The sequence below is a fragment of the Trichechus manatus genome, unplaced genomic scaffold (genome assembly GCF_000243295.1).
Source record: "Trichechus manatus latirostris isolate Lorelei unplaced genomic scaffold, TriManLat1.0 scaffold00213, whole genome shotgun sequence".
NCBI lineage: Eukaryota > Metazoa > Chordata > Mammalia > Sirenia > Trichechidae > Trichechus > Trichechus manatus.
Window position 1 is genome coordinate 1452178 of NW_004444149.1, and position 22492 is coordinate 1474669.

Sequence of the window (22492 nt, forward strand, 5' to 3'; positions counted from 1 at the left end):
AAAATGGTATAGCTGTGTGGTGGATCCTCAAAAACCTAAAAATAGAAGTATCATATGACCCAGCAATTCCACTCGCAGGTATATACCCAAAAGACTTGAAAGCAGAGACTCAAAAAGAGATGTGCACACCAATGTTCACGGCAGTACTGTTCACAATGGCCAAAAAGGTGGAAACAACCTAAATGCCCATCAGCAGATGAATGGATAAACAACCTGTGGTACGTAAGTACAATGGAATAGTACTCAGCCAGTAGGACAAATAAAGTCTTGATGCATGCTACAGTATGGACGCAGCTTGAAGACATTATGTTGAGTGACATAAGCCAATCACAAATGGACAAATATCGTATGGCCTCACTTCTGTAAAAAGACAAGAAAAGGCAAGTGTATAGAAACCAAAGTTTATTAATGGTTACCAGGAGTGGGAGGGAGGGGGGGAAGGGGAGGTTAACAGTGATGGAAAAATCGCATTGATTAAGGGTATTGTTCCACAGCTGATTATTATAATTACTGTAAGTTGTACACCTGTAAAAAGGTGCATTGGCAAAAGTTGTGTCATAGGTATATTTACAATAACAACAACAAAAGAGAATAGCTGCTGAGGCTGCTTATGTATATCCAAACACCTCATGGGATTTGGTCCCTTGGTATCGAGGTTTATGGTCATGGTTTCATGGGACATCCCAGTTAATTGGCCTAATAATGTGTTTGATGCTTCTGTTCTACCTTCTAGTGATCTTCAGAATCAGTCTGGTTTCAGTAAAAAAAAAAAAAAGAGTCATGGCACCATCAGACCGAATCACTCAATGGAACCCAGCTACCACTACTGAACAATCTGATCAAATAGTCTATAGAAGACTCTTGATCAAAAGGGGGAGAATGTAGAACAGAATTTCAAATTCTCATGGACTCTCGACTTTCTGGTGCCACAGAGGGCGGATGAACCCCTTAAACTATTGCCCTGAGATAACCCTTAAACTTTAAACCAAAAATATCCCCTGAAGTCATCTTAAAACCAAACAATAGTTTAGATTAACTAGTAAAAATGGTCTGCCTTGAGCATTATGCTCTTTTAAGAACTATCTACATGGGATCAAATCGACAATAGCAACTTAGGAACCTTAGGGTGCAGCGAGTTTATGTTAATGAAGGAGGAACAACTCAGAAAAGGAGGGTGGGAATGGTTGCACAACTCAATGTAATGAATGTCACTAAACTGTACATGTAGAAACTGTTGAATTGGTGTATGTTTTGCTATGCATATTCTCAACAACAACAAAATAAGTTAAATTTAGAAGACTGAAAGAAAAAAAAAAAAGCTTGGCTGGCTCCCTACCAATGTCAAAAGAAGTCTCAAATTTCTTAGCATGATAATTACGGCCACTTTATTCTCATTTCTTCATAAACTCTACATCCTAGCCACATGACCAGGCTAAACATGTCATTCATTTTTATGTCTCTGTACTTCTGCTTGGAGCCCTGGTGGCTTAATGGTTAAGTGCTCAGATGCTAACCGAAAGGTCAGCCTGTCCCATAAAGATTTCGGCCTAGGAAACCCTACGGACGGGAACTGACTCGGCGACACACAACAGTTCTGCTCATTCTCTTTCAGCTTCCCTCTGTCCCTGTTCAAATCTTACCCACTCTTCGAGGCTCATCTCAAATGCCACATCCTCTGTGAACATTAACCAGACACCTTCAGTCAAAAGTAACTATTTTGCTTTCTCTGCTAATACCACTTTCTTTGTATTGCATGAGAGTTTTATTCTGTCTTGAACTGTACTCATACATATCGTTAATTGAGTGCCTATTAGATACTAGGCACTACAGTGTTTTATGTGCACTATTTTTTGAGCCAAGAATCCTAGAAGACAGAATATTATCATTCCTGTTTTATGAACCAAAGTGCAGGGCTGTTAAGTAATTTTACCTAAGGCAGCAGAATTGGCAGGTGGTAGAACCAGAATTAAAATCCAAGTCTGTCTGACTCCAATCTTTCTATTATATCATGTTATATACAAGTTTATTTCCCATTCTAGACCATACACATTAGAGAGAAAGAGGATCATATTTTATTCATCTTTGTACCTACTTGAGTCCTTAACGTATCACAAATACGTAGTACTTAAAGATTTCCAAAGAAAGCAATGGGGAAAGTAATAAAGTTGTTTCAACTCTGAGAATGTATGATTGTAAATGAACTCTGTGGCAGTAGCCATGTTCACCAAATATCCACATACTCCTCTATATTTCCCAGCCTTCCTTGAAGACAGGTTGGGACCACAAGTGGACTGCGTAAGTTGTGAGTGGAAATAATTTGTGTCATATGTAGCCAGAGGCAGTTAAGAGTAAGTATAAGTTCTCTTCCCCTGCTCAAAAGCTCAAAAGCAACACGCTGAGATGGTAAGTTTCTCACCAAGATGGTAAACTTCTGTCTCTATATCCACCCTGCCCCTTGCTTGCAGACCCCACTGGAAACACAGCAACAGAAAAAAAAAAATACACACACACAAACAATATCTTTTGCTGTGTTAAGCCATCGAGAATTCACTGTTACCTAAGCATAGTATCCTGAATAATCCACCCTAGTACTAACTACTCAAGTTAATCTATTGGAGAGAAAGCACCATGTCTCTTTAAAAACTAGCAGTCAAGTAAAAAGCTATTCAAGGGCCACAAGGTGGTGGTATTTCTACAGTAATCTAATGATTTTTTTAGTTATGCTTTTTGCAGCAAATTAAAAGCTAGCAAAATGGATTCCTTCCTTCTTAGTGTACTATATGGCACCACCCAGCTAGTCTGTTGTTTCCAGGGAAGACAACCATATGCATAATTGCCTCTGCACAGTTCCAGAATGAACATTATGCAGTTCTTGAAAGAACAGCTTTAGTGAGTTAATCAAGAAGGTCACTCTGAGACAAACTACAAAAACCACAAAATTTTTTCTCACTGACATCTCTCCACAGTCTGACCTCAAGAAATTTTTATTTGGTGCTAAGAAAGAAGACATTTTAGTCCTTTAATATGGTGAGTTGAGGCCAGAATCCACCCCTCTTTTGATTCTTGATTTTATTTTTATTTTATAACAATGGGTTATTTTATATACGGAAAATAAGTTTATTATGAATCCCTGAGGAAAGGCCCCTTCTCTAGGAAATCTAAGCTGCAACTAATTATCAGATGAAAGTGCCCAATCCTTCTGGTTCAGTCCTTAGCCTTCAGGAGTTGGTTCTTAGAGGATTTCTTCTAGACCCTTCTAATCCAGGTTAGTTGCTCCTCTTGGGTGCTGTAATATCACTGTACTCTAACAGTCACTCATTCACATTTCTACCATGGGACCGTGTGGTTCTTGAAAACATGGACCATAAGCTGCAATACAGCATTGTGGTTAAGGCCACAGGCTTTGAAGTCAGACAGACCTGGCATCTAGTCTGGGCTCTGCAACCTCACAGCCTTTCTATTCTGTTCCTACATCTGTGAAGCAGGGTTAATACCTGCCTCATGAGTCAGTCATGAAGATTCAATGAGATAAAACACTCAGCACAGTGCCTGGCACATAATGAATCCCAACAAATGTAACTATTATTAGTGAACTGCGTCATTTTAGGATCCTGAGTATCTGCTACAGAGAGGGTACTGACAAACTATATGCCAAAGATCTGAACTAGCAACTTATTTTTCTCTTAGGTATTTCATTAAGGGATGGTAGTCATTAATCCTACTACAGAAATGATAAAAGTTAATAAAGATAACCTATCTATGTTTGCTTGAAAAAAAAAAAAAGTTAATTCTCCTATCACATGGTAAATTCTCCAGCACAACTACTCTACTGAGACCTGTTAGGTGAAGATTTTCAGGACAGCAGCTGGGAGTGAAGTGCATGGGCAGAGAAATGGAATTGTGACTGTTGTGAGTGTAGACTTGCCAATTAAAGCACTAGTATGCTGATGTCCTCCAAAGAGCATTTCATTCTGTAGATAACACATCTATCTAAAAACAAGAAATTCACCTAAAAAGACAAGGCACAAAGTGTTCAAGTCAGTTAGGACTTACCTTATGGACCCTGGAGATAAGCCTTGCCATTCCTTTCAGCATTGTCCCCACACTCTTTAAAAAAAAAAAAGTGAAATGGTAAGCCACAGCTGGGAAAAGATACTTGCAACATGTAAAACTGACAAAAGATGACTATCTAGAATATATACATATAAGGAACACCTACAAATCTGATAAAGAAAAACAAGCAAGAGACATGAACAGGCATTTCATGATACAGGTAACATAAATGGCTAGTAAATCCCTGAAAAGATTTTCAATTTCATTACAATCAGGGAAATGCAAATTAAAACCATCATACTATTTGGAAAAATGCAAAAGTCAGATAATACCAAATGCTAAAGAGGCTGTGAAACATTGGGAACTTTCATGCACTGTCCATGGGAATGTATGCTAAAAAACAAATTCGGCATTATCTTGTAAATTTGGAAATGTAACCCTATGACCCAGAAATTCTATAGCTTGGTATTTGTTCTAGAAAAACTCTTATACATGTACACTGGGAAACATGTATAAGAATGTTCACGACAGCATGTGATTTATATAAAATTAAAAAACAAATCTCAATTCATTATTTTGGGGATACACATATACATAGTCAAGTTGAAACAGAAAGACAAGAGCATGGTAAGCATAAAATGACAGTTACTCTTGGAGAAGAGGAAAAGGTATGAGATAGGGAAGGGCATACAAAGGAACTGGTAATGTTCTATTTCTCATGCTGGGTAATAGGCACACGGGTATTTATTATTTTTATACCACGTGTTCACATTTATTCTTTTTTGTATGTTAGAAATATTTGATTAAAAAATCCTAATGTTTTGGGAGCTGAAAGATATTTAAAATACTTCTATGCAACTCTGAATATCCAGGGATGAAAGACAGAATAAATTAAATCTCCAAGTAATTAATTACCTCAATTTGGTGAACAATTTTCACCTGACAACCAAAATCTTTACAGTAACACCACCAGCAGAATTGCACCCATTTATTCAACGTTTACGGAGCACCTATGGCGTGCCAGGTTCTGTGAATACAAACAACAGGGAACAAAACTGACAGAGCCCTGACTAAACGGTGATTACAATACAGTCAAGAGAATCATACAAACGCTTTAGAATTTCTTCGCCTTTTACTTTTCAAGTTTACTTTTTAATAAAGTTGTCAATGCGTTCCTTAAGTCAGACATTCAGGAAATGTGTGATGTGCTTCCACGTGTCTACACTGCACAGGGCACACGTGGTCAACAAGACTGGCATGGTCTCTCCTGGCCTGTCTCCTTTTTACCTAGGGCTCCTTTGCTATGTTTGAAAACCAGACGCCTCGCAGCAGTTTCCAAAATTTGTCTGGTGAATACTAACTAGTCCTATAAAATGCACCAATGTTCTATGGTCAAAGAAATTTAAGAAATGCTGCATAGCTATGCATTTCCTGGATAATTACAACGCACACGCATGGGCCTGAGGATGACACTCCATTTCCCTAGTAGACGTTATTTCACATGTGTTGTCACAACTTGCTGCTGGAGGAATTGTGTTCTGTGTGACTCCACTGGGAGAGGACACTTGGAAGCTTGCACCTAGTTCTCCGGGCTTTTCCCATGAGCCCCTTCCCTTTGCTGATTTTGCTCTGCATCCTTCTGCGGTCATAAATCAAAACCATGAATATGACTATATGCTGAGTTGAGTTCTCCTAGTGAACCATGGAAACTGGGGTAGTTTGTTTTGGCGACACCCAACACAACCTGGCATCATCTCTCGGTGCCCAACACCACCCAATGCTCATCTCCAACTAGCTCCATTTTCTCAGCTATGCAATCTCCCGTTTTACCTAATCACAATTCTGAACCCTCTACCGCTTCAACTGTCCTACCTCCTGTGTTGTCTTCCCCAATTCATGACTAGCTAACTTCCACGTCAATTGCTAACCCTCTATCTCAGTTGATTCTCGACCCTAAACCTTCAATCCAAACTCAACTCTCAACACCCGCAAATTACTCATGGCTCCAATACCAACCACCAACAGTACTGGGCCCCCAATCCTGCTCCCCAGATCTCCCCAATGCTCCTCGTATAGCCACTACTATGGGCCAGCTGTGGGCTGAAGCTCTAGTCGGGTTCTAGAGAGAAAAGAGTCAATTCTTTTTTCCCCCTAGATGTACCTGTGGCCATCATGACCGTCACTTTGGCTATATTTTACTTATTTTGCATCTATGGTCAATTTATTTGTTTGTTTTTATTGGCTTTAGCTGAAGGTTTACAGAGCAACTTAGATTTCCATTCAATAGTTCATACACAAATTGTTCCATGACATTGGCTGCAATCTCCACAATGTGTCACTACTCTCCCCATTACCACCCTGAGTTCCCCATTTCCATACATCTGGTTTTCCTGCCCCTTCCTGCCTTCTCATCTTTGCTTTTAGACATATGTTGTTCTTTTGGTCTCATGTAGATGATTGTTCTAAGGAGCATTTTCCTCACGTTGTGTTACTGTTTATAGGCCTATTATTTGGCCGAAAGGTGATAACCGGGAATGGCATCAGTTCTAAGTTAGAAGGGTGTCCGAGGGCCATAGTCTCGGGGGTTCCTCCAGTCTCTGGTGTTTTTTATGAATTTGAATTTTGTTCTGTATTTTTTCTTTCCCCACTCTAACCAGGACCTTCTATTGTGATCCTGGTCAGAATGGTCGGTAGTGGTAGCTGGGCACCCTCTAGTTCTTCTGGTCTCAGGCTGATGCAGGCTATGGTTCCAGTGGTCCATTAGTCCTTTGGACTGTTTCCTTGAGTCTTTGATTTTCTTCACTCCTCTTTGTTCCAAACAGAAAGAGACCAATAGTTGTATCTTAGATGGCTACTCGCAAGCTTTTGAGACCCCAGATGCTACTCAACAAAGTAGGATGTAGAATGTATTCTTTATAAACTATGTTATGCCAATTGACCTAGATGTCCTCAAAGACGATGGTCCTTAGCCTTCAAGCCCAGTAACTCAGTACCCTGAGGTGTTCAGTTATGTCTAGGCTGTTTCTATGACTGTGCCCACTGTGCTTGCTATTATATATACAAATATACATGCAGCACATACAAATATGTAGGCAGAATTATCCACAGCACGTGGGTGTACTCCCATAGGCACTCCCACAACTATTCAGCGTACATATGTACCTATGTATTCACTCATAATTATTGTTATTACTGTTGCTGCAGGATTATGTATGTTAAAGTATTCACCTTCATTGTGCTGACTTGCCCCATATTGTGTACTGCCTTACCCTTCACCAAAGTTAACGCGTCTACTCTATAGTTAGTGATTTTCCCTCTTTCCCCCTCCCATTCCTGGTAACCATCAAAAAATGTTTTTCTATGTATAAACCTTTTTTTTTTAATATTTAATTTTTTTATTGTGCTTTAAGGTAAAGTTTACAAATCAAGTAAATTTCTCATACAAAAATTTATACACATACTGTTATGTGACACTAGTTGCAACCCCTATGACAGCACACTCCCCCTTTCCACCCCAGGTTTCCCATGTGCCTCCAACCAGCTCCTGTCCCTTCCTGTCCTCTCATCCTGCCTGCAGACAGGAGCTGCCCATTTGGTCTCATGCATCTGCTTTAACTTCTTAGTTCTTCACAAGTATTATTTTGTTTTATAGTCCAGTCTAATCTTTGTCTGAAGAGTGGGCTTCAGGAATGGTTTTAGTTTAGGTTAACAGAGTGTCTAGGGGCCATGGCCTTGGGGGTTCCTCCAGTCTCAGTCAGACCATTAAGTGCGATCTTTTTACGTGAATTTGACTTCAGCTTCACAGTATTCTCTTACTCCGTCAGGGACTCTCTGTTGTGTTCCCTGTCAGGGCAGTAGATGGTGGTAGCCGGGCACTATCTAGATCTTCTGGTCTCAGGCTGATAGGGTCTCTGGTTTATGTGGACTGTACACCTTTTCTTGATGATTTACAATAGTGGTATCACAGTTTGTCCGTTTGTGATTGACTTATTTCACTTGGCATAATGTCCTCCAAGTCCATCCATCCACGGATTCACCATTATTATTGTTGTATAGTATTCCACTGTGTGTACGTACCACAGTTTGTATACCCATTCATCCATTGATGGGCATACGTGGATGCAAATTTGCTTCCATCTTTTTGTTATTGTGAATAATGCTGCAATAAACATGGGTGCGCGTATGTCTGCAACTGTGATGGCTCTTATTTCTCTAGAATATATTCCTAGGAGTAGGACAGCTGGATCATATGGTATTTCTATTTCTAGCTTTTTAAGGAAGCACCAGACTGTTTCCCACGGTGGTTGTACCACTTTATATTCCCACCAGTAGTGTGTAAGAGTTCCAATCTCCCCACAACTTTGTCAGCACTTGTTGTTTTGTTTTTTTGATCAGTGCCATTATTGCCAAGGTGAGATGGTATCTCAGTGTAGTTCTGATTTGCATCTCTCTAATGGCAAATGATCGTGAGCATCTATTCATGTGTTTGTTTGCCGCCTGAACTTCTTCTTTGGTGAAGCGTCTGTTCGTGTCCTTTGCCCATGTTTTAATTGGATTGTTTGCCATTTTGTTGTTGAGGTGTTGAAGTTGGATACCCTTGTCGGATATGTCGTAGCTAAATTTTTTTCCCCAGTCTGTAGGTTTTCTTTTTACTCTTTTGGTGAAGTCTTTTGACGAGCTTAAGTTTAAGTGTTTAATTTTTAGGAGATCCTGGTTATCTAGTTTATTATATTCTGCTGTTTGTGAATCTCTAGTTATCTTTGGTATTCTATTTATGACATATTTTAGGGCCCCCAGCGTTGTTCCTACTTTTTCTTCCATAATCATTATAGCTTTAGATTTTACGTTTAGGTGTTTGATTCAGTTTTTGTGTATGGTATGAAGTGTGGCTCTTGCTTCATTCTTCTGCAAATGGATAGCCAGTTTGCCAGCATCATTTGTTAAAGAGATTATCTTTTTCCAATTAATGAACTTTGACCCCTTGCCGCATATCAGCTGTCCAATGGTGGACAGATTTACTTCTGGGTTCTCAATTCTAATTGGTCTATGTGTCTGTTGTTGTACCAGTATCAGGCTGTTATGACTACCGGGGCTGTATAGTAGGTTCTGAGATTGGGGAACGTGAGGCCTCCTTTGTTCGTCTTCAACAATGCTTTGTGTATCTAGAGCCTCCTTCCTTTCCATATAGAGGCAGTGGTTAGTTTTTTTCATCTTATTAAAGAATGATGTTGGAATTTGGATTAGGATTGCACTGTATATGTAGATTGCTTTGAGTAGCATTGAAATTTTTACCATGTTAAGTCTTCCTATCAATGTTTTTCCATTTATGTAGATGTCTTTTTGTTTCTTGCAGTAGTATTTTGTAGTTTTCTTTGTATATGTCTTTTTCATCTCTAGATTTATTCCTAAGTATCGTATATTTTTGAGGGCTACTGTAAATGGTATTATTTTCCTAATTTCCTTTTTTGGAGATCTATTTGTTGGTGTAGAGGAATCTTACTGATTTCTTGTATGTTGGTCTTGTACCCTACCACTTTGCAGAATTTTTCTACTGGTTTCAATAGCTTTCTTGTGGAGTCTCTGGGACTTTCTATATAGATGACCACATCATCTGTGAAAAGAGATAGTTTTACTTATTCCTCAACAATCTGTATGCCCTTTATTTCCCTCTTGCCTTACTGCTCTACCTAGGACTTCCAGTACAATACTGAGTAAGAGTGGTAATAAAAGCCATCCTTGTCTGGTTCCCATTCTTAAGGGGAATGCTCTCGATTTCTCTCCATTGAGAATAATGTTAGCTGTTGGTTTTGTATACATGTCCTTAGTAATGTTGAGGAATTTCCCTTCTATTCCTATTTTGATGAGAATTTATTTTACCTTTTTTAAATCATACTTTAGATGAAGGTTTACAGAGCAAATTAGTTTCTCATTAAACAATTAATACACATTATTTTGCTGGTGGAATCTGGATCAGGATTGCATTGTATCTGTAGATTGCTTTGGGTAGAGTTAACATTTTCAGTGTTGAGTCTACCTATCCATGAGTAAGGTATGTTTTTCCACTTATGCAAGTCTCTTTTGGTTTCTTACAGTAGTGTCTTATAGTTTTCGTTGTATAGATCTTTTACATCTCTGGTTAATTTATTCCTATTTTATTTTTCTGGGGCTATTGTAAATAGTATTGATTTGGTGATGTCCCATTTGAGGTTCTCGTTGTTGGTGTAAAGGAATCCAACTGATTTTTGTATGCTTACCTTGTATACTGAAACTTTGCTGAAATCTTCTATTAGTTCTCTTGTGGATTCTTTGGGGTTTTCTGTGTATAAGATCATATCATCTGCAAATAGAGATAGTTTGACTTCTTCCCTACCAATCTGGATGCCCTTTATTTCTTTTTCTAGCCTAATTGCTCTGGCTAGGACCTCCAACACAGTGTTGAATAAGAGCGGTGATAAAGGGCATCCTTGTCTGGTTCCCATTCTCAAGGGGAATGCTTTCAGTCTTTCCGTTTAGGATGATGCTGGCTGTTGGCTTTGTATAAATGCCCTTAATTATATTGAGGAATTTCCCTTCTATTCCTATTTTGTTGAGAGTTTTTATCATGAATGGGTGTTGGACTTTGTCAAATGCCTTTTCTGCATCGATTGATAAGATCATGTGGTTCCTGTCTTTTTTTAATTTATGTGATGGATTACATTGATTGTTTTTCCAATGTTGAACCATCCCTGCGTACATGGTATAAATCCCACTTGATCATGATGACTTATTTTTTTGATATGTTGCTGAATTCTATTGGCTAGAATTTTGTTGAGGATTTTTGCGTCAATGTTCATGAGGGATGTTGGTCTGTAATTTTCTTTTTTTGTGATGTTTTTACCTGGTTTTGGTATCAGGGTTATGCTGGCTCCATAGAATGAGTTCGTGAGTATTCCATCATTTTCTATGCTCTGAAATACCTTTAGCAGTAGTGGTGTTAACTCTTCTCTGAAAGTTTGGTAGAATTCTCCAATGAAACCATCTGGGCCAGGTTTTTTTTTTTGTTGGGAGTTTTTAAATCACCTGTTCAATCTCTTCTTTTGTTACAGGTTTATTTAGTTGTTCTACCTCTGTTTGTGTTAGTTTAGGTAGGTAGTGACTTTCTAGAAATTTGTCCATTTCCTCTATGTTTTCAAATTTGTTAATACAATTTTTCATAGTGTTCTGTTACGATTCTTTTAATTTCAGTTGGGTTTGTTGTCATATCACTCATCTCATTTCTTATATGGCTTATCTGCTTCCTCTCCTGTTTTTCGTTTGTCAGTTTGGCCAATGGGTTATCAATTTTGTTGATCTTTCCAAAGAACCAGCTTTTGGTCTTGTTAAATCTTTCAATTGTTTTTCTATTCTCTCTTCCATTTAATTCTGCTCTAATTCTTATTATTTCCTTTCCTCTGAGCCTGAGGGCTTCTTTTGCTGCTCTCTTTCTACTTGTTCGAGTTGTAGGGTTAATGTTTTGATCATGGCCCTTTCTTCTTTTTGGATGTGTGCATTTATTGCTATAAACTGAACTCTGAGCACTGCTTTTGCTGTGTCCCAGAGGTTCTGGTAGGTTGTGTTTTCATTCTTGTTTGAATTCTATGAATTTCTTTATCCCATCCTTAATTTCTTCAATAACCCGGTACTTTTTGAGAAAGGTATTCAGTTTCTATGTGGTTGATTTTTTTTCCTTGCGTTTTGTGTTGCTGATTTCTACTTTTATGGCTTTATGGTCAGAAAAGATTCTTTGTAGTATTTCGATGCTTTGGATTTTTTTAAGGTGTGCTTTATGGCTTAATATGTGGTCTGTTCTGGAGAATGTTCCATGTGCGCTGGAAAAGAAAGTATACTTGGCTGCTGCTGGGTGGAGTGTTTGGTACGTGTCTGTGAGATCAAGTTGGTTGATTGTAGCATTTAGGTCTTCCGTGTCTTTGTTGAGCTTCTTTCTGGATGTTCTGTCATTCACCGAAAGTGGTGTGTTGAAGTCTCCTACTACTATTGTAGACCTTTCTCTCTCTCTTTTCAGTGCTGTTAGAGTTTGTTTTATTGTATTTTGGAGCCCTGTCGTTGGGTGCATAAATATTACAGTTATGTCCTCCTGGTGTACTGACCCTTTAACCATTACATCATCTCCTTCCTTATCCTTTGTGGTAGATTTTACTTTAAAGTCTATTTTGACAGAGATTAATATTGCCACTCCTGCTGTCTTTTGAGTGTTGTTTGCTTGATATATTTTTTTCCATCTTTGAGTTTTAGCTTGTTTGTGTCTTTGAGTCTAAGGTGTGCTTCTTATAGGCAGCATATAGAAGGATCGTGTTTTTTTATCCAATCTGCCACTCTCTGTCTCTTTATTGGTGCATTTAGTCCATTTACGTTTAGCGTAATTATTGACAGATATGAGTTTAGTGCTGTCATTTTGATGGCTTTTTTTGTGTGTTGTTGACAGTTTCTTTGTTCCACTTCATTTTCTGTGCCGAGTCGTTTTTATGTATTTTCTTTTCATCTTTTTCATTGTTGTTTTATGTTTGCTTAGTCTTTATATTTCTCTAGTATTTTTTTGACTTGTAGGATTGTTAGTTTCCTTTGTGGTTACCTTAATATTTACCCCTATTTTTTTAAGTTTATACCAGTCTTTTATTTCTTTATATCACCTTGACTTCCTCTCCATATGCAAAATCTATGTCTACATTGTTTAAGTCCCTCTTTTTGTTTTAATGTTGTCATTTTTTACATATTGACATCTGTTTCCCTATTTTCAGTGTTTTAGCTTTGATTTACTTTTGTGTCTTCCATATCTGGGTTGATATCTGGTTGCTCTGTCCTGTGTTCTAGTCTTGGGTTGTTATCTGATGGTACCAATTTTCTAACCGGAGGACTCCCTTTAGTATTTCTTGTAATTTTGGTTTGGTTTCTGCAAATTCCCTAAACTTATGTTTATCTGGAAATGCCCTAATTTCACCATCATATTTGAGAGACAGTTTTGCTGGATATGTAATTCTTGGCTGGCAGGTTTTTTCCTTCAAGGCTTTCTATATGTCATCCCATTGCCTTCTTGCCTTCATGGTTTTTGCTGAATACTCCGATCTTATTCTTACTGGTTCTCCTTTGTAGATGACTTTTTGTTTATCCCTAGCCACTCTTAAAATTCTCTCTTTATGTTTGGTTTTGGCAAGTTTGAGTATAGTATGTTTCGGTGACTTTCTTTTGAGATCTACCTTATGTGGGGTTCGATGAGCATCTTGGATATCTTCTCATCTTTCATGTTATCAGGGAAGTCTTCTGCCAACAAATCTTCAACATTTCTCTATTTTCTCTTATCCCCCCCCCCCATTCCGGTACTCCAATCACTCATAGGTTACTGCTCTTGATAGAGTCCCACATAATTCTTAGGGTTTCTTCATTTTTTAAAATCCTTTTATCTGATTTTTCCTCAAGTAAGTTGGTGTCAAGTGCTTCATCTTCCATCTCACTAATTCTGACTTCCATTGCCTCAATTCTGCTCCTATGACTTCCTGTTGAGTTGTCTAATTCTGAAATTTTATCGTTAATCTTCTGGATTTCTGATTGCTGTCTCTCTATGGATTCTTGCAGCCTGTTATATTTGTCATTATGCTCTAATCTTTTTAATTTCCTCTATTGCGTGTTCTGCATTGTGCTTATTTCCTTCCTAATTTTTTAAAGAGTTCTGTATATTAATCTTTTGTATTCTGCCTCTGGTAACTCCAAGAAATTTTCCTCCTCTGGAAAATTTCTAGATTATTCTGGGAGCTTGCTGAAGCCATCCTGGTTGCCTCTTTATGTGAGTTGACATTGACAGTTGTCTCTGAGCCATCAGTAAGTTATTATCTTTATTTATTTTATGTTTGCTTACTGTGTCCTAGCTTCTGGTTTTGTTTTGATATGCCCAAATAGGCTGCTCGTATGAGCTTGTTTGATTATTGGCACCTTTCAAGCTCTAATGTCCTGTCACCGGGTGGTTATATCTGTTACTAGGTATGTGAGCTCAGGAGTCTGCCCACGCCTCCTGTATGGATTCAGCTCAGGTTCCCAGGTAGATAGCCACACCAAGTGTGTGGTGTATGCTCTCACAGTCCTAGACAGGTACAGGTGATTGGTGTAGGCAGAGGCATCTGGCTGCAGCAGGGGGACACACTCTGAGCAACGCAGTAGGCTGACGGCCGCCCCCAAGTGTCCAGGAGGAAGTCTTGTCCCTGTTCCCTAGAGTGTGTAGCTGGGTGGGTTTTGCAGCTGAGCTATGAGCACCTAATGCTGTTGGCTGTAAGGACTGAGGGGCACCTCTTCTTCATGGGCCCCTAACACAGGTGGCTAGGTGGCATGGGTGGAGCCACCAGTCCTCAGGCCCCTGATGTGGGTAGGTAAAGACCCTGTGTAATGGGCAGAGCAGTGTCAAATGTGACGAACCTGCCACTTCACAGCTGAAACAGCTGAAGTTAGAGTTCTGGTATATACCCTGTTGTACTGTGGTAATAAGGGCCTACGCTGTTGAGATGGGCCCACACAAGTCTATGCAGGGGGAAAGGCACTCAAAGTCCATGGATCCCTTATGCCTGTGTCTAGGCAAAGCAGCCCTGCCTACCCTGGGTTCCTGGCTTAAGGGAGCCAGCAGTTTATTTTTTCCCATTTGTTAATTAGTTCACTCTCCAAGGCAGGGAGAATGGCTCCGGGCATGTGGAGGATCCTACTTCCAGCCCAGGGGACTGGGCAATTGCTGAAGCTGGTGTGGAACTCAGTGCAGAGCAGGGAGCGTGCAGGTAAATGGGAGGGAGGTGCAGTAAGTCGTAGGCATGTACTTATCTTTCGCTGGATTGGGGGCTGCTTCTCACTGGTTCTGGGTGGCCATGTAGACTCTCAGCGGCTAGGTCTCTGCTGGTACGGAAAACGCACCTCCTGAGCATGACTGCTTTCCTGACTCACCGCTCACTCCCGAGCTGATCAGGCCTGAAGGGCTCAGGCTCTCACTGAGTCAGGTCTGGCAACTCCTCACTGCTTCCGAACCATCTCTCCCTCCCCCTGCCACTCAGTCTGGTTCCTCAACCCTGCCTTTCATGTTCAGAGATCTCCGAATGCCATACATAATCAAATGACTTGTTTTTTTGGGTCTTTACTGTAAGAGGGTTCACCAGAAGCATCTGACTACTCCGCCATCTTGGCCCCGTCTCCGAAATGTTTTTTTGATGATGCGTATGATGCCATTCTTCTTCAATTTGTCATTGCTGGCATAGTATACCATGTCTTAGTCATCTAGCGCTGCTCCAACAGAAATACCACAAGTGAATGGCTTTAACAAAGAGAAATTTATTCTCTCACAGTCCTGTAGGTTACAAGTCCAAATTCGGGGCATCAGCTCCAGGAGAAGGCTCTCTTTCTCTCTCTCGGCTCTGGAGGAAGGTCCGTGTCATCAATCTTCCTTTGGTCTGGGAGCTTCTTGCATAGGAACCTTAGGTCCAAAGGATGCGCTCTGCTCCTGGCACTGCTTTCTTGGTGGTATGAGGTTCCCATGTGTCTCTGCTTGCTTCCCTCTTTTATATCTCAAAAGAGATTGCATTAAGACACTGTCTAATCTTGTCAACCTCATCAGTATAACTTCATCACAGTGACAGAATTTACAACACATAAGGAGATCACATACAATCTCATCATAGTGATAGAGTTTACAACACATAAAGAAATCACATCAGATTACACAATCATACAACACTGGGAATCATTACTCAGCCAAGCTGACAGATATTTTTGGGAGACACAACTCAATCCATGACACCATATGATTGTCCGATTCAAATTGTCCAATACCAATCCATTTCAGCTCACTAATGCCTCGGATATCAACCTTTATGCATTCCATTTAATTTTTCACAATTCCCAATTTTCCTATATTTACACTTCACACATTAGACGTTCCAATTATTAATGGATGTTCGCGGCTGTTTCTTCTCATTTTGAGTCGAGCCACATGAGCAAATGAAGATCCTGAAAGCTTTATTTCATCCACATCATTAAGGTTGATTCTACTTTGAGGAGGCAGCTCTTCCCCAGTCGTATTTTGAGTGTCTTCCAACCCGAGTGGCTCATCTTCTGGCACTATATTAGACAATGTTCTGGCACTATTCGTAAGGTTTTCATTGGCCAGTTCTTTCAGAAGTAGACCACTAGGTCCTTCCTCCTAGTCTGTCTTAGTCTGGAAGCTCCACTGAAACCTGTCCACCATGGGTAACCCCTGCTAATATTTGTAATACCGTTGGCAAAGCTTCCAGCATCACAGCAATAGGGAAGCCACCACAGTATGACAAAGTGACAGATGAGTGTTGGATACACTTACTAGAACAGGTAAAATAAAAAAATAGTGATTAATATCAATTATTGGTGGGAATGTAAAATGGTACTGCCACTCTAGAAAACTGGCAATTTCTTATAAAACTAAACATGCACTTAACCATATGACCCAGCAACTGAACTTTTGGTCATTTATCCCAGAAGGGTGGAAAAAATTCACAAAAAACCTGTATGTAATGTTCATGGAAGCTTTATTTGCAGTAGCAAAAACTGGAAACAAACCCAATGTCCTTCAACGGGTGAATAGTTAAACTCTGGTACACTATACAATGGAACAATACTCAGTAATAAAAAGGAACAAACTATTGATACATGCAACAATCGAGATGGATCTCAAGGACAGTACGCTTAGCAAAACAGGTTAGCATTAAAAGGTTACATACTATAGGATTCGCTTTATAGAACATTCTCTAAATGGTAAAATTATAGAGGTAGAGAACAAATCAGTAGTTGCCACAGGACAGGGATTAGGTAGTGGCATAAATATAAAGGGGTAGCACAAGGGCGTCCCACTTGTGGTGATGGAACAGTTCTGTATCTTGATTGTGGTGGTGTTTACATGAATCTATACATAGGATAGTTCCCTGGGTGGCGATGACGGTTAAACACTTGACTACTAACAGAAAGGTTGGTGGTTCAAGTCTACCCAGAGGCACCTCAGAAGAAAGGCCTAATCATCTACTTCCAAAAGATTATAGCCATTGAAAACCCTATGAAGTGCAGTTCTACTCTGATGCTCATGGGTCACCATGAGTTGGAATCGACTCAGATAGCAACCGATTTTTGTTTTTTAAATACATGAGGTAAAACTGTACAGAATCATATACACACACATAAATGAAATCGTGGAAACTGAATAAGATATCTCGTCTGGCTAATAGTATTTTATCAATGTTAATTTCTTAGTTTTGATACTTCACTAGTTATATGTCACCATAGGGGAAACTGGGTGAATGGCACATGGGATTCGTTACTATTTCTTAAGCTTCCTGTGAGTTTATAGCTATTCTAAAATTAAAAATAATAATTAAAAAAAAGAGATGTACGGTCAGAGGTCTGTATCTGGGGAAGTGGTAATTCAGCCTAGGACAACAGAAAAGTTAGACATTAACTCAATGAATATTTATTGCCTAATATGTGCCCACAGGAGCGCTGGTGGCGCAGTGGTTAAGAGCTCAGCTGCTAACCAAAAGGTCGGCAGTTCGAATCCACCAGCCGCTCCTTGGAAACCCTAAGGGGCAGTTCTAACCTGTCCTATATGGTCACTATGGGTTGGAATTGACTCGATAGCAACAGGTTTGGTATGGGTTCTGATGTGCCCAGAGCTTTATGAAGTTATTTAATCTTCTAGAAATTAATGATCTAGGTATTAAAAAGAAAAAAATAAAACAAAAACCCAATTAGAATATCTAAATTAACCTAGTTGCCAAGAAACACTATTCCTTGTAGTAAAATATCAGCATGAAAAAAACTTGCACAGACCACATTTCTACCTCTTTCTTATCTTTCCTTAATGTGCATCTTCATTTATTGCAGGGTTGCAAAAACCAGGTATTCTCGGTAACAAGGGCAGAAGGAGAAAATGATGGAATTCCTCAGATATATCTAAAACAAAGGTATAAGGCCAACGCCTTAAGGACTAAACCAGTAGCTAGTAATCTTTTTCAGGTCATGTCATTGTTGTTAAATGCCGCTGAGTCGGCCCCTGACTCATGGCAACCCTACGCATAACAGAAGGAAATGCTGCCCGGTCAAGCGCCATCCCCATGATGGGTTGCAGATCGAACTGCTGTGATCCATACAGTTTTCACCAGCTGATTTTTTAAGCAGATCGTCAGACTTTCTTCTTTCAACATCATTAGTCATTAGGAAAATACAAATCAAAACCACAATGAGATACCACTTCATACCCACTAGGATGGTGAAAATAAAAAAGATAATAACAAGTGTTGGCAGGGATGTAAAGAAACAAACCCCTCATCTATTGCTGGTGGGACTGTAAAACGATGTAGTTGCCTTTTAGAAGTGTGGAAGTTCCTCAAAGAGTTAAACAGAGTTACCACATGACCCAGTAATTTTATTCCTAGCTATGTACCCAAGAGAAATGAAAATATAAGTCCACATAAAAACTTGTACATGAATGTTCGTAACAGCATTATTCATTATAGTTAAAAAGTGGAAATGACTCAAATGTTCATCTACTGATGAATGGTTAAACAAAACATGGTATATCCAGGCAATGGAACACTATTCAGCAATAAATAGGAATGAAGTACTGACACATGCTACAACATAAACCTTGAAAACTAAGTCAAAGAAGCCTGTTGCAAATGTCCAATAAATAGGCAAATCCACAGAGACAGAAAATTAGATGAGTAGTTGCCAAGGGCTGGGACAGGAGGGAATGAGGAATAACTGCTAACGAGGGTGATAAAAATGTTCTAAAATTAGACAGTGGTTGCATAACCGTGAAAATACTAAAAACCCTTGGACTGTATACTTTAAAAGGGTGAATTTTTTGGTATGTGAATTGTATCTCAGTAAAGCTATTATTTAAAAATGTTGCTATTTAACCATATTAAAATAGCAGCAGGAGCAGCAGTTAACATGCACTGATTACCTACGTGCCAGATAATGTGCTACGTACATGCTTTATGTCTTCACAGAATCCTCTGGATGTTATTTGTACTAGCTGTTGCTACATATAAACCACCACAAAACTCAGGGCTTAAACCATAACCATTTATTATTGCTCACAAGTCTACAGCTACAGGGTGGCTGGTAGTTCTGGTCTGGGCCAGACCTCTGCTGGGTTTCCTTAAGCATATGAGGTTGGCTGGCCGGTCTAGGCTAGCTTTAGCTGGATGATTGATTCTGCTCCACATCATCTCTTATCCTCTAGCAACCTGGCCTGGACTTGTTCTTATAGTATTGGCAAAGGTCTGAGAGAAAGAGCTGAAATATTTAAGACTTTTTGAAACCTAGACCCACAACAAGCACAGCAACACCTGTGACATTCTACTGCAGCTCATTCTAGGCCAACACAGATTTAAGGGGTGGGAAACAAACATTTCCTCTTTATGGGGGAAACTGAAAAATCACAATTTTACTCAGATGGAAAACACTATTCAGTCAGAAAATGGCAAAGCCTGGATGAAGATATGGTTAGCGGACTTAAGAGCCCATATTCTTAATCACTTGACTGTATTTTCTCTCATAGTGGCCTCAATTTGTGCAGCCATTTGTTGATCTTGATCTTAGCCAAGAAAAAGTTAATTATTAAAATTAACATGAGTAACTTTGAGCCTTATTTTAGTCTGTTGAGATGTTTTCTGAGATTTTTAAATTAATAAAATTGTTTATTAACAATTCTTAACATTTACTTATAAAGTTAACCAATGAGAACTATAAAATTTTGATAAAATTTTAAATCAGAAATTATGGAACACAGCTGCAGTTGTTTTAATCCGTCTCAGCATGCAATCAAAGTTGGTTTTTCATTTTTGCTTGCATAATATTAAAAATCTTGAGTCATACAGGTTAAGTAGTTTTAAGTGGTAACCATTTGTAATAGTTAAAATTTTTTTTTAATCTTGAAATAATTTTAGACTTACAGAAGAGTTGTAAAGACAGAACAAAGGCTCTCCTTATACACCCTTTGGAAACCCTGGTGGTGCAGTGGTCAAGAGCTACGGCTGCTAACCAAAAAGGTCGGCAGTTTGAATCCACCAGGCACTCCTTGGAAACCCCATGGGGCAGTTCTACTCTGTCCTATAGGATCGATATGAGTTGGAATCAACTCAATGGCAGTGGGTTTTTTACACCCTTTACCCAGCTTCCCCTAATGTTAACATCTTACATAACCATAGTACAATGATCAAAACTAAGAAATCAACATTGGTACAATACTATTTACTAATGCCCTCTTTCTGGTACAGGATTAAACCCAGGACCCCACATATGGAGATATTTTTGTTTCTCTAAATCTAACACCAACCTATTACCCACCCTTTTAACGCTGAGAGGAGCCCTGGTTAAAGCGCTCATCTGCAAACCAAAATGCTGGCGGTTTGAACCCACCAGCCACTCTGCGGGAGAAATGTGTGTCAGTCTGCTTCTGTAAAGATTTACAGCCTTGAAAATCCTATAGGGCAGTTCTACTCTGTCCTGTAGGGTCACTATTAGTTGGAATCAACTCGACGGCAGTAGGTTTGGTTTGGTTTTGGGTTTTTAACTCTGAGAAAACCATACGCTTGAAAAATATCTCAAATGATCTCATCCAAGTTATCAACACAATTGTTTAACTGGACAGGGTTACATGAAGAGTTCTAAAACACAGCCCTAGATCAGTGGTTCTCAACTTTGGCCGCACATTAGAATCACCTAGGTGGTATACTTTAACAACCCTGATGCCCAGACTGTCCCTCAGACCAATTAAATCACAGTCTCTGGTAGTGGTGCCCAGATATTGGTAGTTTTTAAGCTCCCCAGCTGAATCCAATGTGCAGCCAAGAGTGAGAACTAATGAAGAGATGTTAATAAGCGAGGGGATTTCAACTCACTTAATTAACATGTATTCTTTGGATATGGTTATTCAACCATTAATCATTCAGTACACATTTCTCCCGAGAGCAATGGCCATTCAGTGGTAGAATTCTTACCTTCCATGAAAAAGACCCAGGTTCAATTTCTGGTGAACGCACCTCAAGCACAGCCCCACCCCCGTCTGTCAATGGAGGTTTGTGTGTTGCTATGACGCCGAACAAGTTTTAGGGGAGCTTCCAGACTAAGACAGACTACGAAGAGGCCTAGGGATCTACTTCAGAAAATCAGCCAAAGAAAATCCTACAGATCACAGAGGTCCAGCTGAGGTGTGTGAGGTTGACATGAGTCGAGTCAAGAGCTAACTTGACAGCAGCAAACAACAACAACAACACACATTTCTCTAGAAATCCATGAGACTCAAATGCCTTCCTTTAATGAAGGCATGATACACATAACAGCTGCGTTACCAGGGTACCTTCCTACGAATTCTAACTAGAAGGATATATCACTTTGCTGTGACTTTAAAAATTTTTATTTATTTATTTTGTTGTTATTGAGAATACACACAGCAAAACATACACTAATTTAACAGTTTCTACGTGTACAATTCAGTGACATTGATTATATCCTTCAAATTGTGCAACCATTCTCACTCTCCTTTTCTGACTTGTTCCTCCCCCATTAACATACAGTCAATGCCCCCGAAGTTTCCTATCTAACCCTGCTGCTGTCAATTTGAGCCCATACAGACAGATCCTGAAAAAGCACAACGCTCAAGGCAGACATTTTTTACTACGGAAACTAAACTACTGTTTGGTTTTAAGGAGACTTCAGGGGAAGTCTTTTGGTTTAAGGTTTAAAGATTATGTCAGGGCAATAATTTCAGGGGTTCATCCAGCCCCCATGGCTCCAGAAAGTCTGGAGTCCATGAGAACTTGAAATTCTGTTCTGCATTTTCCTCCTTCTGATCAGGATTCTTCTATAGAACCTTTGATCAAAATGTTCAGTAATGGTAGCTGGGCTCCATTCAGTTATTTTTGTCTCATGATGCCATGACTTTGCCAAACATCCTACTAGGCACAGGAGAATCCCCCACAATAAAGAATTATCCAGCCCTAAATGTCAGCAGTTTCAACGTTGAGAAATCCTGAATCCTATAGGAAAAAAATTGGCCATAGAGACTAATTTCACAATTTCAGTTAAAAAAACAAAACAAAACAAAAAAAACCAGATTGCATTTTGCAATCCTCTATCTACTCACTCAATCCTGGATTACTAAAGTGACATTTGGGCTACAGAAGTAAAAGAGTTCTGAAACATACCTATCACGACAAAAGTCAACAGTGCAAACTACACTCAATTTTCAATTAGTCTCCATTTTTGATAAGGGAGCACGTGATGATATAACATATACTGCCTCTCCTAACTGAGGAAGTAAAGAAAGGAAGGAAACAGAAGGGAGTGTGACTGGTTCCTAAGCTAGGGCATATTCTGGATATTCCTCAACAAATGGAACCTATATTAG

The 22492-nt window shown here is 39.4% G+C and overlaps 1 protein-coding gene across 2 annotated transcripts in view; it reads right to left on the bottom strand.

Moving 5' to 3' along the window:
• The window catches only part of DAP3 (death associated protein 3), a 44624-nt gene that overhangs the window by 15758 nt on the left and 6374 nt on the right, over window positions 1–22492 (bottom strand). For both annotated transcript variants that reach the window (XM_023742550.1, XM_023742549.1), the window contains exon 2: window positions 4054–4107. In XM_023742550.1, coding sequence (XP_023598318.1) covers window positions 4054–4107 — 54 coding nt within the window. The remainder of the gene's footprint in view (window positions 1–4053; window positions 4108–22492) is intronic.